Raw genomic sequence first — 18,887 nt, forward strand, 5'->3', positions numbered from 1 at the left:
GTTATGACATGTTAAGAATGAGAAGGAATAGCAATGTCTGTAGGTAACACAAGAAACTACTGCTGTTTAGGAAATGTCTCCAAAAGCCATGTATATGTCTGATATTTATGAGAAATATAACCAATGAAAATACCACTATGAATAACAGATTAACTTTTTTTCAAGACAACACCATCTACATCTTTTACTTCTGCACACTTGCAGAAGTGCAAAGCCAATTCTATATTGGTTTAGATTCATTCTTAACTGCTTTCTCTTCTCAATTCCACATGCAATTATGGCTGAAATCTGTACAACAGCTTACTTGCTCTACTAGTGTGGCATTTACTTTATTGAGATCCAGGGCTTTCAGAATAAATACACAGTTGGTGTTTTTTTTTTTAATTCTGCTTATAACTGCTATGTGATGTCCTAATAAAGAACTGAATCAGACTCATTTCAGTAATTTCTAGATGCCACTAGGCAGAAATAACAAATAAACTACAATGGGACTCACACTAAATTATGTAATTGTCTAAATGCAGTATCATGTTTTGTACTGCTGAAGTTCTGTCGAACTGAAATAATAAATCACTATTCAAAAACCATTTACCTTTGGAGGTGTGATGAATGAATGCTGTAGTTCCATCCTCCAGCTGAACTGCTTGTCCATCTTCCAGACGCAAGCTGTCCCCTGTTTAGAAGAAAGAATTACAGTGCTTTGACAAGAGGCTGAAAAATCCATCAGTTAGAAAAATTCTCTCTTCAAGATTCTTCACAAAATAATAAGAAATCAAGCTTTTTTAAAATGATTACTTATTAGTTAATATCAGTGTTTATCAGTAATAAAGTACTTTAAAATATATGTCTTGTATTAGTACACTTACTACTTTTAGTCATGGGTACATGTTGAACATAGGCTGCAGAACCATCTTCTAGTTGAATCACTTGGCCATCCATTAATTTACCATCTGAAATACATGGAGTACTCTTACAGAATCTAACAGTGTGACACAACCCACTTTAAACACACAGCAGATGCTTCCTGGATCAGACAGAATATCAGTAAAATATCACAGGCATACACTGCTTGTTATAGTACTTACTATAGCATAGTAAGGGGCTAAGAAACAGTGGGTTTAAAATTCTAGGATTAAAAAATGGTAAGAGGAATGATGGTTGAAATAAATACACCCAGTACAGAACACTACATTTTATTACCTACCCAGTAGGCAGAATGTTGGTATTTGGGTTTGAAGCATAAAGACTATCTTACTTCCGTGTTTGACTTATGTTCTGCATTTGATACCTGCACCTTATTAGTACTGGAAATAATTACTGGAAGCACTAACTGACATTATTACTGCAATACCCCCAATTGGGAGTACAGCTTTGAAAACACTGTGAAGATTTTCCCCAGTTTTACTACCCAGAGGGGTTCACGACCCAAGACAGGGTTGAAGAGAGGAATACAGTGTTGATACAGATCAACTTCCAGTCATTTACCTACCTTTAGAATTGTGCTGTATGTATGCAGTGGAGCCATCAGCAAGGGTAACTGCTTGCAAACTTACACCTTCCATGTTTTCTAAGTTGTCACCATCTAGTAAAGCAAAAGGTTCATATTCACTATTACCAGCATCAAACTTGAAAAATCACCAGTTAAGCACCTTCAAAAACAATGACATCCCTTACAACACAATGATTTTAGACATATCAGTAGGTTTTCTGGGTTTTCAACCTTGAAGATATACTATGGTCATATGTTCAAAACCTCGCTCCATAAACAGGGCAGCCACAACATTATTTGCTCTAACTAGACAGGTTCTGTTATCACATAAATGACTGCAAAGTTTAGGTTTTAGGGAAAGTATTAATTAGGTCATGAGTCCCAATAGTGAAATAATGATATCTATCATTTTGTACACTATTACCTACCACTAATATATGCAAATCTATTTAGACTAAAATACTTAGGAGAAAGGTTTTATCAGTGAAAATCATACCAAAGCTGTCAGAAAATACCACGTTTAAACCAATCCTAAATCACCAACCTATTTTAAAATTTAACTACTTTAACATTTACTTTGGTGAGTACTGAAATTACGAAGTATTAAACAGTAAAACCACTATGAGAATTAAGTCAAGATTTTGGAGTATCTATTTTGACACATTTATACTATTACCTTAATTAAGAGATCACTCTCTTAATTAAATCAGGGATCTTCATCTCAGCTAACTAAGAATAATCTGCTGATTTGTGTGAGATTCCTCATTTAGAATACACTGCTTGAGTTTTAGACTGTTGTCTGACCTTCTAACAGAAGAGGGTCAATAATATACATGTCAACTGAATGCTCACCTTGCACGGCTACAGCTTCTGTCAGACAGAGAGTCACATGCTGGGCCTCCATTCCTCCTCCAGAAAATTCAGTCATTCCCTGAGAGTCTCGGTTTATCTGAGCTAGTAACATTGTCTGCCTAAAAAGAAAGCATTCACAGGACATCAGTACAAAATCTAAGTACTGAGCCAGAACTAGTTAAATACAATCCAAGATTAACTGGATTTCAAATGCTTTTCATTACCTTCCACACACAGATGATGCAACAAATGAATGAGATAGCTGTAAAATAATTCAATGGAAAAAACACAGAAGTTATTTGAAATAGTAAGTATTGTTGTCTCAATTAATTAAACTATTAAGAACTTCAGGTAGCAGTTAGTAAATTGAACTTTAACCAACATATTGTCTTTATTCCAGCTGGGATGGAATGGTTTTCTTCAGAGAGCCTGGTATGATGCTATGACTTGGTTCTAGGAGAAGAACAATGTTGATAACACACCAAAGTTTATAGCTGCTGCTAAGCAGCACTGTACAGAGCTGAGGCCGCTCTCGGAGAAGGGCACAAGGAGCTGGGAGGGAACAGAATCAGGACGGCTGACTTAAACTGTCCAAAGGGATATTCCATACCATACGACATCAAACAGATGGAGTTGTGAAGGGGATGTCCCCTTCATCTCCCTCTCTTTTGCTGCTCGGGGGCTAGCTGGGCATCGGTCAGGAGGTTGTGAGCAATTGCTTCTGCACCACTTGTTATATGCACTCATATTTATATATAGTCATAACAATTATCCTTGTCTCTATCTTAGTAAATAGTTTTACTCAACCCATGACTTGTACCTTTTTCTTTTCTTGCCAACTCTCTCCCCCATTCCATTGGGAAGGAGGGAGTGAGCAAACAAATGTGTGGTGCTCAGCCAACAGCTGGGTTAAACCACAACACATACAAAGAAAAATTGTGTCAGTGATGGTACAAATAATGATACCTTTTTGTTCCCAGAATTGAAATGAAGCTGACAATTCACTCATGGTCAGCCATAACAACGCAGGGCTTCCACTGCATGCACACCTCCAGTGCCAGCAAGAAGCTCAGGATCACACACTGGTGAAACACGTACTTGATTAGCAAATCTGAATGGTCCAACTATTTCATTAAGCTTCCCAGAAAGATTTATATCTATTTATCTATCTATAAGGATATATACCTAAAGTACTAAATGATCTCACAACAAGGTGGGCTAATAACAAGATAGTGATTGTGAAGTGATGGGCACAACTCCTTATATATCTCATATAGAACCAGCCGTTCCTCTGGATACTGATTTTTCACCCAGGCACGCTTCCATATGGGATATCAAGAAGTCTATTGAATCTGAAAGGATACTACTAATTTTCAGTATTAGTGGATGAAGCTATAAAGTACATTCACAACATTGCATCCTACTAACTCAGATCTTGGCTTTCACCTCAGAAAATAAATGAGTCACATACAAAGAGGGGGATGAACGAAAAAGATCACATGAAATTGCAATGTAGGCTACAGCATTAACAGCATTAAAGCGTTTTCTTTTCTTCTACTAATATATTCAGTCAAGTTTGCCTCACAATAGTTGGCAGTTAGATAATCTCAAAAAGAAGAGTATAGATAAACAAGCAATGTTCTTTATCTTATGGTTCTATGACATGCTGTGTTGTAATTCAAGGTTGAGGAGAATAATGCAGGATTTCAAACTTACTTCTGATTAAATTTCTAAGTAGCTATTTTTAATTCTATGATCTGAAAATCTGCCTTTGAATGAGCAAACTCATCAGTGGGCTCAAAAACCAAGGAGACACTCATGTTCACTAAGTTGGAACTAAGGAATGGTGAAAGCAAAGCAGACCATTTAGGACTTATGCCTACAGGATGCCAGCAGTATTTATAAGGTTTGGCACACTGATCCAGTAGTCAAAGAGTGTAACCAAGCCACATTTTCCTAATAGATCCAAATGACTTTGAACCAGTTTCTATTTTCCAGCATGACAGCAGGAGCCGCTCTGCTATCTCCAAGTTAGTGGCTTTAGACAAGCAGCTCTGCTCCGTTTGCCAGTGATACCCCTCTCATAAAATGGGGAGAGAACTCTCACCCAGAAAGCACTTTGCTCAAAAACCACAAACGGAGACCATGCTAGAGCTACAGGACTGGCTTAAGCAAGCAGTGGAAGGAAGCAGCCCTTTCTTCGGCGTTCAAGTACCCTGTGGTGATTAAGAACAGAAAACTCACACAGTTAAAATAAACAAACAAACTAGCAAAATAAATAAGCACATTTTAAAGAGTTTTATCCCAGACCAATTTGCTGGGACTGCCAGCTTGCAGCAAGTCTAGTTAAGTAATCATGGTATTTGATGCTAGTGGGGAACAAAGTTTATTTACCCTCTTATCTGCCAACACAGTGTTCTGTACTGACAGTGCTTCCCATTCACTCAATTTTCAGGACACCTTGTGGAAGTAGGCTGCAAATCATCTAGAGTGCTTCATACAACAGAGAACAAAGGCTGCAGAGCCTCTTTGCAAAGGCGTTCTGAAATCATTCTAGCAGGGACTGGACTTTGAAGGCCTCTCATTTGGGTTCTTCTGTAGGGAATTCCCTTTCCTAGCAAAGCATCTTTTAAGAAGTCCTCTGCATCATCAGCATACAATCCGCCTTTAAAATGGAAACAGGATCTCCCTCCAGAATTTATGCTGTTCTCTTAACTCTTGGGAAGTACAGAGGAAGCAGAGCCACACAAGAGCCTTAGCAGAACATATTGCTTGAAAGATCAATGGCTATTTTGTAAGAAAAAAAAAATAAATTTAATGCAGATAACCATGTAGCTGCTTTTCCTCAATTCTGACTCCTTTCAAAATGCCCCTTCCAATCTACCCTCCCCCCAATCCTCTGCCCTCCCACTAACTTACCTCAATTCCATCCCTTCTCCTCAAAGTACCAGTTTTCTTCTTCAGATGGCCCTGTCAATGTACCAAATTTCCAACACGTTTCTCTTCATCCCATCCTTGTCACCAAAATAACCCAAAATCTGTGCAGGGAGGAATATCCTCAAGCTAAAGGACACGCTGCTCCCTCTAAAGGTCCCTTCTCACTCCCTAACAGGGAAGACAAGCTACGCAGACAGCACTATGAGGTCTGAGGAAGAACATGGGCAGGGAATAAAGGGAAATGAAAAGTTGGGTAACACTGTAGAGAAACGGATTGGGATACCTCAGACAATCTGTTGTATTGCTGACACAACATCATTACTTTCTGTGTTTGTTTCTTTGTTCAACTAGTCAACTACTGGAGCAGATTGCCAAGAAAGGTTATGGACTCTCCATCCATGCAGGTGCTGAAGACGATGTGACACAGCCTTGGGCAACTGGGTTCAAAAGACCCACCTGGAGCAGGGGCTGCTGGCTCAGGTAATTTCTGCATCTAGAGAACTTCCAAGTGACACTACTCTGAGTCTCTGGTTATCTAATCATTTCGGTACTTTTAGAACAACGTCACCATGCTGTTGGTACGTCACTCACCATGGAAATCTCACTTCCTATCCTGTTTTCATTTATTCATGATTTTTTTTTGTTTGTTTGGAAGCCAGTGTGCTTTGATCAAACTGAAGTCTCTTCCCTTACCTCAGCTCCTTTATTCACTCTGTTTCCTCTCCTTTCTGCTTGGCTATATGGCCTAACTGGCTTGTATGATGGTCTCTACCCAGCTTCCAGCAAATGCCTTTACCCTTCTTCCACTCCAAATCACACCAATTTCTCCCCCTAAGCCACCTCAACCTTCTGTCTGCCAGGAAGTTGTCCTCAAGAACCTGCAAGAGAAAGACTTCCTTCATCAACTTCAAATCCCACATCTCTAGTTAAAAAGCAGCTGAAAGAGGGCCTTTTTAGGAAAAACACACAAGCCCTGGCCTGGAACCTCTGCGGTCACTAAACAAGATCCATGTTTTCCAGTTCATCTCAAAAGCTGTCCTACAGGAAGACACACATACAGCCTCACTCATGAGGTACTCACTGAACCAAAAACACACGACTTGATTCTGTGAGCTGTAGCAGATCTTCAGACGTAGTTTTGAAAGGCACATATCAATGTATTTGGGAAGACTTTCTAAAGGATTGTAATACACATTGCGTTCCTGATATGATCGGTCACCAGAATGCTCCTATGGCATTCATGCAGAGAGGATCTTACCTTTTTAAGACGGTTGAAACGCTACCCAGAGAAAAATCAGCCTGAGACAGCAAATGGCTGAAGCCTGAACCCCCTGCACTGAAAACAGGAGGAAGCAAAAGGCGGTCACAAGAGAGGATGATGAAACAAGTCTCACACCATCGGGCACAGAGGGAAAGCAGCTCGTTCAGTGCATTGCTGACGAAAGCTGTACCAGAAATGTGAAACGCCACCCACCAGGGTGCACAAACACTAACTTTTATTGATTGTTTAAAATATATGTTTATATATCTCTAACATTCTCCAAACAGGGAAAACCGTACATTCTAACACACCAAGTTCTTAACGCTCAGATACATGGAGCCAAAGGGGGGAGGATTACTCATAAAGACCTCACGAAGCTGCCTGTTAGGGGGCTCCTGTAGCTAACACTGTATTCCTCCCCTCCTCTAACATTCACATTACCAGATGTCTTCCTTTGGGTGCTGTCACCTGTTTTGGAGAAAAGAAGAGATGCTAAAAGAGAAGTTTTTAATGTAAGCTCTGCATGGCAGCTGAAAACAGGAGTCTGGGCTGAAAATCAGGAATGGAACAAGTAGAAAACAGCAGGTGGGATAGAACTGAAAGAAAAGCGGGCACTGGTAGAGGGCATGGTGCCATGCAGCAGAAATTGGGCTTGGAGGAGTGGGAAATCAGGTAGCTGAGGACAGCATGAGGAGAGCGAGACCCTACATAGCTGAGAATGTGGCAAATAACAGCTGGAAAACTAAAACAAGAATTTGGCATTGATAAGATGGTATTGTTGGACAAAGAAAAAAACCTGCAGTGACTGCAGCAGAAACTCCTGCAAAAGGAAAAGAAAAAAGGCTGACACTTAGGGCATCCCTAACACAAAAGGGAATGAAGTTTTTAACAGCAGCCAAGGAGGAAACGTTAAGGTTACAAAATGCAAAGAGGGAGAAGACAGACTGAGCAGTGCCAGGTGAAAGAGCCGTGAAAGACAGCCAGGAAAAAGGCTGTTCCAGACATGAGGTAACCCTGTGATTGCTCACCCTCACCGCACAGACAGCATTGGGAAGTTTGAAATAACATCCATCTATTTAGTTTAAAAATAAACATCACTTTTGTTTTTAATACTCTTCTAATGATGTGCAAACACTGTAATTTTACAACACTGATACAAACAGCAGACGATAGCCAACCTGGAAAAGTGAAGTGGCCAACAACACAACCCCATACCTGTTAATATCTCACTAAGGAATTTTAGGAAACTGCATGCCCATGGTTGATAAAGCTGGATCCCAAGTTCAGTTCTGGCTGCATGGTATCATATCATAGAATGGCCTGGGTTGAAAAGGACCACAATGATCACCCAGTTTCAACCCTCCTGACACAGGCAGGGTACCAACCAGCATACCAGACTGCCCAGAGCCACATCCAGCTTGGCCTTGAATGCCTTCAGGGATGGGACATCCACAGCCTCCTTGGGCAACCTGTTCAGTGCGTCACCACCCTCTGGGTGAAAAACTTCCTCCTAATATCTAAGCTAAACCTCCCCTGTCTCAGTTTAAGACCATTCCCCCTTGTCCTACTATTACCCAATTAGGGCCCTTAAGAACTGATATGTATGGCTGCCAGTATCAGTGCAGTCATTTCCCTCAAGCAGTTTGATTAATAAGCGTTTGTGAAAAACCACCATTACTACCTATGATTAGCACTTCAGCTGATGATCCACAAGCATTGCAGCCTGCCGGGTGTCAGGGCAAAAAGTGGTGGGTCTGGATTGAAAAACAGAGCTGCTCAGAACCGCTGTGTGTTATGGCACTGAGGGTTAGAAGAGCAGTTGCATGAAGGCAGCTGACAGCGCTAAGGTCAGAAATACAGATGTGGAAAAAGAAGGCTCTCACAAAGCTTCCTTCTGCTCCCAGCTGTGTCTGTATGGCAGTCCTTCCCAGTACTGCTTTGGAAATCTGGAGGGTCAGAATTGACATCTAGATCCTGTTCGTGCTTTGATCAAATGTTTCAGGAGATGAGACGTGGATTTCATTCTCCTTCAACAGCCTTTGCCTCTTTCAGCACTGTACTGTTGCATTACAATGCTGATTTCATACTATAATTGGTCAGCTTGTTTTTATTACATATAAGAGGAGCTCCTTGATGTCAGGCATTTCTCACCTTCTTGGTGCTCTGTTCTATCATCTTTGCTTCCTGTATTTTTCCCTGCTCTCGCAAAGGGACCCAGGACATAATTAAGCAGCCATTTCCACATTAAGTCAATCACCCACTGTACAGGATGGACACGAGGCTGAAACAAAGACCAAAACCTCTGCAGAAGACACTGCTAAGCGGCCACTGAAGAGGCGTAAGACACACAATTTAATAGCACACCACAGCAGCGTTTTCTCCATGACAGGAAGCATTGCACCCCCAGCCAAGAAGAACCTAATCAATCCCGACAGCAGTGCCAAGTGCATGAGCACCACGTCTGTGTGCTGCATGGCAGCACCACTAAGCCACAGAGACACGTGTCACCCGGAGCAGAGGCTCGCAGTCCCACCCAAAGCTCCACTTCACTCTTTTTGCACTACTTCAGCCCTCCCAACCCACCAGAGATGCGCTGTCTCAGTGGCAATGCAGCCCCCTTCAAGACTCATTCGCTGCCGGAATGTGATCCCCTCACAAACAACACGTGAACACAAATGTACCGCTGCCACAACAAAGCACGGCTCCACGTGAGCAGTAAGAACACAGAACTTCATGGCATTAGCTCACGTTCCGGCAGTCCTTTTCCCATCACTGTGCGGTCAGCTATGAGCGCTTGCCTCGTCTGCTGCCTCAACGTATTAGAGAAGAAATGAGCGGTGAGGCAGCGTGGGGTGAGGCTTTCCATCAGCCTACCCAGTGGCAGCTGTGGGACAAACAGCTCCCCTGCAGACAGCAGTGCAACGCTCCCACTTCCCTGGAGAGGCAGCACTCCATGGCAGCTCTGCTGTGGGTAAAAAAGCCCATCCGTTAGGATCATGACCCACTTTATGGACCCTTCAGCCTTTCAGGAGCCCTCGTGGCACGGGGACGGGTTACCCACGTCACGTATCTCTATCAGGCTCACCTATTTCCTTGTGCTGACCACCTGCAGAAGCATGCTTCTGCTTCTCTGCAGCTCAGCGGAGACACGCCAGTACAGGAAGAAAAGCCAGTGGGAAGGAAAGGCAAACGCAGGTTGGCTGGGATGCTATGGTACATACATACACGTGTCAGAGGCAGCAGCTAAAGATGACAGTGTGGGAAGCAGAAACCAGGGGGGTGATCGAGGAAGAGGGCAAGAGTCAAAATATAGAGAGCCAGAGAGTAACAAAACCATCAAACCACAACACTAAAGACCAGTTCTGCCTCTTAACTGCCCACTGCAACACCTGAAATTTAAAGGAGTTCTTGGATTATCGGGAATGTGCCTTGTCCTGTGTGTGAAACTCACCCACACGTAGCCTTATCACTGGGAAAACAGTCTGACATGCACCAACTGAACAATCCTCACAAACTCAATGACGGCGTTTCTTAGACTCCATCCACGTGGAATATGTTTCAGCCCAAAACTCTAAGGTGACAGCATACATGTGACAGCAAGGAATGATCAATATCCTGAACTCTAATGGAAGCCCGATGGCACTGTAAGGGAAAAAAAAAAAAACCCAGCTCAAAGCTGTCTTCTTTTTAGCTTTATTGAAAACAAAAGCTCATACATTTTAAAAGGCCATTACATTAAGTCTGTAACAACACTCCGATGTTAGTAAGCGCTAACTAAAAGGACCTGGACAGGTTCGAAAAGCGGGCCTGTGAGAACCTAATGAGGTTTAAGAAGGTCAAATGCAAGGTGATGCACTTGGGTTGAGGCAATCCCAGATATGATCACAGACTGAGAGAAGAACTCCTTGAGAGCAGCCCTGCAGAGGACAAAAAAACTGGACGTGATCCAGCTGTGTGCTCTTGCAGCCCAGAAGGCCAATGGTATCCTGGGCTGCATCAACTGGGGGGAGGGGGCAGCAGGGAAAGGATTGTCCCCTTCTGCTCTACCCTTGTGAAGCCCTATGTGGAGTATGGTGCCCAAGCCTGGGGCCCCCAGCACAGGATGCAGAGCTGTTGGAGTGGGTCCAGAGGAGGGCCACAAAGATGGGCAAAGGGCTGGAGCACCTCTCCTGTGAAGAAAGGTTGAGGGATTTGGACTTGTTCAGCCTGTAGAAGAGAAGGCTCCAGGAAGACCTCATTGCGGCCTTCTGGTACTTGATGGGAGCTCACAAGCAGGAGGGGGAGTGACTTTTTACATGGTCTGGTAGTGCTAGGACAAAAGGGATCAGCATTAAACTGAAAGAGGGGAGATTTAGGTTATATGTTAAGAAGGAGTTCTTTACTCGAGAGGGCAGTGAGACACCGGCACAGCTGCCCAGAGAAGCTGAGGATGCTCCATCCCTGGAGGTGCTCAAGGCCAGGCTGGATGGGATGCTGGGCAGTCTGATCTAGTGAGTGACAGCCTTGCCCACGGTGGGGGGGGGGGAGGTGGAAATAAATGATCTTTAAGGTCCCTGCAAATGATTAAAGTGGACCTTAACTTGGACACATTTGTTCATTTCAATAGGGACACCTACTTACAAAGGTGTGAAAAGCATACCAGGAAAGCCATTCATTTCAGAAGCACTCTCCCAGGCCAAAGCAGCAGCTCAGGACCTGTTCTAACAGCGTCCATTAGCTCCCCACAGTGAGGACCTCACACCACACAGCTCTGTGGATTTAGGTGGCCAAGGGATGAGCTCAAGGCAGGTGCTGCACTGCCCCCATTACGTGGGGTCACTGATCCACCACCCCATCCTTCTGCACACCAGTAAGTTCTTTAGGATGAGTCAGGACAAGTAGCTTTTTCAGGAAAGAACATAAGCTTGAGCAATACCTGTAATGAGCCATTCCAAGTCCTCTAATGCAGGTGATGTGCACTGCGGGGGTACATTCCATCCCCCTTCAGTATTTGCTGATAAATGGAGCAAAAAAAAAATAGGCAGAGGGTCTGATGGATCACAGCTGTTTTTGGATACCCTTCTCAGACATTTGCTGAACTCACTCTGGCTAAGCATCTATACAGATAAGCACAGATACATATTCACGCAATGTTTTAAGGGAAACCCAGCACAGATGGCACCCAGGAGGAGGCCCTCAGCCTGGCCATGCTATGCGTGCCCACTGCAGGTGTGGAGCCAATGGTGGCAGCTCACAGCCTTGAAGCTCAGCTGGGAGCCAGCACAGCAGCACCATCTGCCCCGTGCCTGTACTCCTCCCAGTTCCACCCCCTGGGCAGCACAGTGCAGCATGTGGGCCAGAGGCAGCCTGACCTGCTGAACCCGAGATGGTCCAGAGATAAACACACATTAACAAAGCTAATTCTGGCACCCACTGCTGGGGAATATTCACTGCTATTATCTCTGTCCGTCTCCTCCGAGAGAAGGGAGTCCCAGCATGATGCTCAAGCACAGATGTTGCCATGATGACACAGGGTGAACTAAAGCACGTTCTGGCTAAGGACATTTTCAGCCTGGCTGGGGCATTTGCTTTACTTGAGCCATAGAGCGTAAGGCAGAACAGCTCTTCTGCAAGCAGGATACGGGGAATGAAACGTTACTGCGTTATTATAATGAGAACAGTTTTTATGTAAATTATGTAATCAATTTGGAATACGTTTCTCAAAAACCATGTCGTCGTTTATCCCACACGGCCCAATTAAGCCACCATCTGGTGCCAACACAGCCGCGTGCTACCTGAGGGCACAGCCCTGACTTCCACAGCGATTCAGACGGGAAGCTCCTGGCCTACGTACGCCGTGTTAAGGCCCAGCCCATGAAATACAAAGAGAAAAGCCACGGCAACGTGGTTCTGCTGCACGCCGTCATTTCAAAACTGCACGGCGAGGGCTCTCACGGAGGTAAAACGCACTGAGTTACGTCTATGTGCTCTCACAGAGACCTTAGGTAAGGATGTGCCGCTTCTCAGGTACCATCACCTGAAACGCGGCCGGCAGACCCGGCACGCAGGGCTGCGAGGCCTGCACAGCAGCGGGGCAGGATGCTGAGAACCGCCGTGCCCGGGAAGGCCGCGAGCCGAGCTCCTGTCCCGGGGATAGGACACGGCTCCTGTGGGACGCGCCGCGCGTACCCCACGCCGCAGCCCCGCGGCGGCTCAGAGGCCCGAGGCACGGCGCTGCTCCCTCCGGGCGCCGAGGCACCGCGCCGCGAGAATAAAGGCGCCACGCTCGGGAATACCAAAAGCTCTCCGAGCCCGCCGAACCGCACTCGAGAACGGGGAGGCCCCGCTGCGGACGGCCCGGGCCCGGCCCGCTCCCTCTCCCTCCGGCAGCCCCCACCCGTGACGCAGCGGCCAACGGCGCCCCGCGAGGGGGCGGCCGGCGGGGCCGGATGGGGTCCCCCGGGGCTCGGGGTGCCGCCCGGGGCGGGGCGGGGGGGCGGCGGGGCAGCGGCCGTGCCCGGGACGGAGGCCCGCCGCGCCCCGAGGCCGCGCTGCCGGCGGGAGGAGGGGGCCGCGCGGGCAGCGGCGGCGCGGCGGTCCCTCGGCGTCGCCCGGTGCCGCGCTGCCGCCTGCCCCCGCTCGCTGCCCCTCGGCGCAGCCCCACGCGCGGCACGCAGGGTGCGGCCCAGCCCGGCCCGGCCCGGCGGCCCGGCGCCGCGGCCCCAGCCGGAGATGGCGGTGGTTAGAATAAGGCACACTGGGTAAAAACACATTTATATACGAACCTCGCCGAGAAATTTTCCAACAATTCCTCCGTCCGACCACCATGCACCAGGACAGGAAACGGCCGCCTCAGCGCCCGCCCGCCTCAGCGCCGCCCCGAGCCGCGCGGGCGGGCTCTGCGCCCCGAGCTCCCGCCGCTCCCATTGGGCGCGCGGCGCCGCGCGGCACCGCCTCCGCTCGCCATTGGGCGCCTCCAGGCCCCGCGCCGATGCCCATTGGCTAGACGCCCGCGGCCCCGCCCCGCGGCTTCATGGCGGCTCGGCTATGCTGGGTTCGGGGCCGCCGCGGCCGCCATTTTGTACCGCGGGGAGCGAGGCGCTCGCGCGTCAGTAGGGGAGCGGGCGCCATTTCCTGCTCCGGGCAGCGCGCCCGGCGGCGGCGGAGCCCGTCGCGGGTCCGTCGGCCGGGGGCGGAACGGAGCGCGGCGGGCAGGGGGCGGCCGCGGACGGGGTGCCGGGAGCAGGGCCGCCGGCAACGGCCGAGAGGGAACGCGGGCTGCGGCCGGGCCTCGCGGCGACGGGCTCCCACCGCGGGCACGGGCTCCGGGCGGACCCGAGCGCACGGGGCTGGGGGCGGGCAGGGCCGCGCGGCGGGGCCGTGTGTGCCGCGGCGTCTGTGCCGGCCGCCTCCGGGTGCGCTGTGCTCCGCCGCCGCTTCAGCCCGGCTCCTGCGGAGGAAGGCGTTCTATAAAGCAGCCCTGAAGGATGCTCGTCCCGGGGTGATTTTAGGAGCGTGGTAATCCGGCAGCAGCTCCAGAGGCAGCTAAAGCGCGTGGCAGAAAAGCCGTAGGTCGCTGCTGTGCGCTGTGGGCGCGGGCCGGGCGGCATTGCGGCACCTCGGGGCACCGCCGCTCCGTGCGGCAGCCTGAGAGCGACCGAACGTCCTCGACTGGGATCAGAGACTCCGCGTGAGGAAGGAATAGAAGACACGTTAAGAAAAGCAGGCCAAAATGGGCCGTGAAGCTTAACGGTGCTTCTCCAGGAGCCGATAATTGCAAAAAGGAGGAAATTTCCTTTAGGAAGATGCAGCTTAACCCGTGCAACTTAGTACCGGCTCTCAATCAGTCGGCACAGCTGAAAGCACCTGGGTGTGTGCGCAGTGCTTTGTAATTACTCCCCTGCACAGCCGAGTCTTGTAAATCCAAGGCTGACACATCTGACCATAGCTTCGATGTCCTGCACCAAAACCTCCGTTCTTTTAAAATAATGGTTTAGGAAAAAAATATGCTATCAAGCTTACACAACAGGTAAAAAGTACGTCAGAAGCGTTTGAGAGGGGAAACCAAACCTCAGAGCTAAGCAGCAGAACTCCTAACTGCTGTCAGACTGCAGCTGTGTTCCAAACACCGCACCAAAATGAGCACAGATGGAGGATTTGCTCCAGATGTTTATCTTCCATTATAGAAAAAAACAGAGGCTTTAGATTTCCCAACTCTTCCTGTAGAATTGCATTACCCCTGAAAAATGGAATGGATAAGTGCAAGTTGTAGGAGAATCTGCATCACCAAAACTGAAATGGTGCACCACGAAATGCACCATCACCACCACCAACGTACAACTGTTCTGCAGTTTATCTAAGTACATTTCTTGGAGCAAAGTTGGAGGATCCATTCTTATGAAAGCTGTTCCTTTCTATTCAGTTAACACATAAAAGCACCCCTGAAGTAAGGCCATCCTCACATCAAGATAAACTTCCTCCCTTGATGCAGAAAAATAGAACTTTCAGAAATAACAATGGCACTAAATGGGTGTTTTTCCCTCTTTTTCCATCTGCTTTGTACGTGCAGCCTTCTTGCTGCCGTGTTGCATTTCCTACCACGAGGCAAAAGTGTCAGCTGGCCTAAAAATGTTCTCAGACTTTTCCGGAGGGCAGGAAGCATAACGAGATAAGCAGATACCCAACAAGCAGATGTTCAGAAATGATTCTAGTCCAACTGGGCGTTTTTCAAGGTCAAGGAAGGCACACAGGAAGACATTCTGTGATTATACATCACCTTTTCCTACAAGATAGAACTGTTAATAGATGAGGCCAGAGGACACCTGTGGGTGCTCAGGAGTTATGCATTTTATAGTACACAGTACTTGGCCAGTCAGCTTAGGGCTCACTAAGTACTACTGTGGCTCGCATACCACTAGCCTAACAGCTTGGATTCAACACTTAGGCTTTTTCCACCTCAGGTGCAATATCGATCAAGTCTGCAATTTGCTTCAAGTACCCCTTTGGTATTATTACAATAGGGGAAAAGCAACAGCACAGTGCTGCCTCAGCCTCTCACACACCAGCACTCTGCGCAGGGAAATGTTTTTCACCTAAGAAAGGCTGTCCACAGAGGAGGGAGTGGATCAGCCCCATGCACGTGGCTCGCAGCACAGCACGAGCGGTCCTGTAACAAGCAGAAGGCAGAGAACCATGCCAGGAGAACAGTGCCAGTCAACTCAGCAAGGGGACCCCACACCGCCAATTCCAGCTACGCTGCTGATGCAAAAAAACACACCACACAAACCAATTTTCTGAAGACTGCATTTTGAGTATCATAATATATATATGTGCATTTCATTTTTACAGATATAAACTCAGTTTATTTTTAACCTGTATTTAAATTTTGGAGGCTTACATTAAATTAAGGTAGCTCGTTTAATATCAATTGTAACAGCAGGTGACATTTTTTATATAAAAACAGCCAAAAGAAAAAAAAAAACATTTGATTTAAAAGACCTGACACCAATGATCTCAAGGCAAGATCAAAAACCTATGGATTTTTATGCTTTAAGAAAAGAAAGAGGGGGCATTTGAGCCAACCCGTTCACAGCATCTCCCTGCTGGCTTCTTCATACAGTGGTTTCGATAGTGGTCCCAGAGGGAACTGTATTTTGCCTCTCTAGCTAAAATACTAGTTACTATAGCAACTTTGAAAGAAGAAAATTGTGGCTTCAAAAAAATGGAAGATTGGCAAAACTTCAAATACACTGTCTGGATCAGGCAGACAATCGTACACTAACACTGGGAGTGCACTTGCACTACCACGTTTGGGGGGCAGGGGGGAAAAAAAAGGTTCTGCAAAATTAATGGGAAAAATTGCATTCATAGATCAAAGCCCAGGTTAGCCAAATTATTATTTTTTTTAATAGATTGCATATATAGATGTTTCATCCACACACTTCAATCAACTCATTTAAGAGCAGAACTTCACATCTAATTTACATGCTTCAGAAAAGATCACTTTCTCAGTGCTTACAATGAACATTTGTATCCAAATTGTAACTCGTACAGTGAGATCTTTAAGAAAAACAAAGGACACAGAGGGTGTTGCTATTTCTTTCTTTTTTAGCAGCAATGAAATATCACTAACCCCTTTTTTACAGAACCGAATTCAAGTCACAACCAGAGGTGACTGCACCACAAAGTCACCAGGTACAAAACTGCTAGTTCATTTTAAATTAATAACTTGAAATTATTTTCCCCAATACATCCCTTCTTTTTTATTTTTATTTTTTTATAAACAGCAAACATTTTGCTATTTTTGTACATAGGCTAGCAGGCTTGTTTCAATATGAAAGTGCTAATTCATTTACAGATTTATCAGTTATGTAGTGCTACATTAAGTGTCCAATATTCTACATATGAACAATCTTGATAAATGGAAACGATGAAGATTAAGTAAGGCTATTCGATTACCTTATTTACACTGAAAGAATAGACACCCAAATAAGGAAGGGAGAAAAGGGAAGTTGGGCAAATACTCATACCGCCACAGGTGTAAAAATTAAGTCTGCCTCCTAACTTGTACTGTAAATGAGATTTTCGATAGTCCTGCAGCCCATGCCTATGTTTTTTTTTTTCCTCAGAAAAAGAAAAGCTGCCTTCATGACATCCCTCTTGATTTCCGATTTCCAAAGTGTGTCATTTGAAGCTTTAAATTCAGATTCTTCCTATCTTCAAAAAAACCCTCTGGTTTGCTTTCCAGTATTAGATTGCATGATCAGGTCCCACATCTGGGGCTTTTGTCCAACCTATTTATCAATTAGTTTAGAGTGAGCTGTAGATAACATGAACCAATTCTGGAACCACTATTGGGAGGAACACAAGCTCTTCACTACAATCACACAGTAGCAGGAAAAGTGATAATTCAATTCATTCCTGGGGCAGGGCCTCCAAAATTAAACGAAGTTGGCACGACTGGAGCATTGAATTTGTATCCTCCATGCTTTTCAATCATTTTGGATTCTAAAAGATAAAAAGAATAAGGATAGAAGGAAAGTTAATCACTGCCCAAAAGCAGAAATCCATCAGGCCCCAGCAGACAGACTTAAAGGTATGCTTAAATGACAAACAAAGTTTACGTTTCCAACGAGCACGCTTCAGCTTTTGGGAACGAGTATGTAAGTCCACATTCAGAAAGAAGACCTCAACAAATGCTGGATTGCTAAAATTGCTGACAGATGCCCGCTTCTTTCTGATTAAAATACTTGCCCATCAGATCAGTAACAGATCACATATCTCTTCAGTGTTTTTGTTTGTAATATCAGCTCAATTTTCATTTGTCCCTATGTCAGCTCAACAGTATAAGCAGACTTAGCTTAGTTTTGAGAGAAACCACCACATTTATCACGTTTATTTTCAACCACGCCTTACGACCTTCAGGCATTTGAGGTCCACAAATCCATCCCTCCAACTGCTTTTACTAGATGAATATTACATCCTTTAGAGGTCACAGCAAGATTGCCTTTTACAAATTCTAATCTTTTTTTACAAGCTCTAATGAAAGGAGAGCTCAAAAACAGGTTGGTAAAAAGCAGACATGCATTTCTATCAACCAACACTACGATCTAGGTAACATAAAAGGGTTGCATTATCCCCAGCTCAAGGCAACAAAGGTTATTAAATGTCTAACTTCAAGTCTATCTTTCTCCTATCTCGAAGGACTTCCAGTTGGTCTCTTTCTGGGAATACAGGACAGCTCATTATCCAGAGGATCTGCATTTTGACTGTTTCATTTGAAGAAGGCCAGAAAAATGCTGTCACGGCTCATGAGGGACAAGGAGAGAATACAACCAGAGCAACACAGTTTTGTTCACTCCTGGTCACTTAGAGTACAAAAGGCAAGTTTCTCCTAGCATATGGAGATTCTTCTTAGCTACACTAGTGAAACAGTTAGATTCCAGATCCTTCTATTAGGTCGTGTCCATGGTTGGTAGGAAGCCTGAATGGAGACCAACATGCTCTGTTAGTACAAAAGGATTTCCTGTGAGGATCTACCTCCTTAAGTTAAACTTCACAACCTGAACCTAATTTGTTCCATGAATAAGCAGTTGGAAAAAAAAAAGAACATCCTTATTCATAAAATGCACAAGTAGAACACAGCGAGACTGTAGTTTCTATCTGTCAAAGTGGATCACTCTGAACACTTAATAAGCTTTGCGATATACTTGGCTACTTTCTGGCAAAAAAAAATAGTATTAAGAGTAATCATTTTATAATAAACTTTTTACTGAAAGCTTTCCTAACTTCTAATCTGAAGCATCTTACTACAATAAGATGCAGAATATGACCTAGACAAAATGCAGCCTTGACTTCAGAGACTGATAT

The 18,887-nt window shown here is 45.7% G+C and overlaps 2 protein-coding genes across 15 annotated transcripts in view; both read right to left on the reverse strand.

The window, feature by feature from the left end:
* ZNF143 (zinc finger protein 143) overlaps positions 1-13,398 on the reverse strand; it is a 37,055-nt gene extending 23,657 nt beyond the window's left edge. For 2 of the 12 annotated variants that reach the window (XM_040701209.1, XM_040701207.1), the window contains exons 1-6: positions 13,304-13,398; positions 9,991-10,181; positions 2,342-2,460; positions 1,490-1,582; positions 867-950; positions 593-673 (exon numbers count right to left, since the gene is read on the reverse strand). In XM_040701209.1, the coding sequence (XP_040557143.1) occupies positions 593-673; positions 867-950; positions 1,490-1,582; positions 2,342-2,460; positions 9,991-10,028 (415 nt within the window). In that variant the 5' untranslated portion in view covers positions 10,029-10,181; positions 13,304-13,398. Of the gene's footprint in view, positions 1-592; positions 674-866; positions 951-1,489; positions 1,583-2,341; positions 2,461-2,565; positions 2,604-3,307; positions 3,424-4,448; positions 5,235-5,260; positions 8,795-9,990; positions 10,182-11,454; positions 11,533-13,303 lie in introns of those variants that run through there. The other 10 variants (XM_015286466.4, XM_015286461.4, XM_046942278.1 and 7 more) reach the window with 9 other exon arrangements.
* Positions 13,399-15,807: 2,409 nt separating this feature from the next.
* The window catches only part of IPO7 (importin 7), a 33,096-nt gene continuing 30,016 nt past the window's right edge, over positions 15,808-18,887 (reverse strand). For all 3 annotated transcript variants that reach the window (XM_003641394.6, XM_046942263.1, XM_046942262.1), the window contains one exon: positions 15,808-17,525. In XM_003641394.6, coding sequence (XP_003641442.3) covers positions 17,428-17,525 — 98 coding nt within the window. In that variant the 3' untranslated portion in view covers positions 15,808-17,427. The remainder of the gene's footprint in view (positions 17,526-18,887) is intronic.

The sequence above is a fragment of the Gallus gallus genome, chromosome 5, assembly GCF_016699485.2.
Source record: "Gallus gallus isolate bGalGal1 chromosome 5, bGalGal1.mat.broiler.GRCg7b, whole genome shotgun sequence".
NCBI lineage: Eukaryota > Metazoa > Chordata > Aves > Galliformes > Phasianidae > Gallus > Gallus gallus.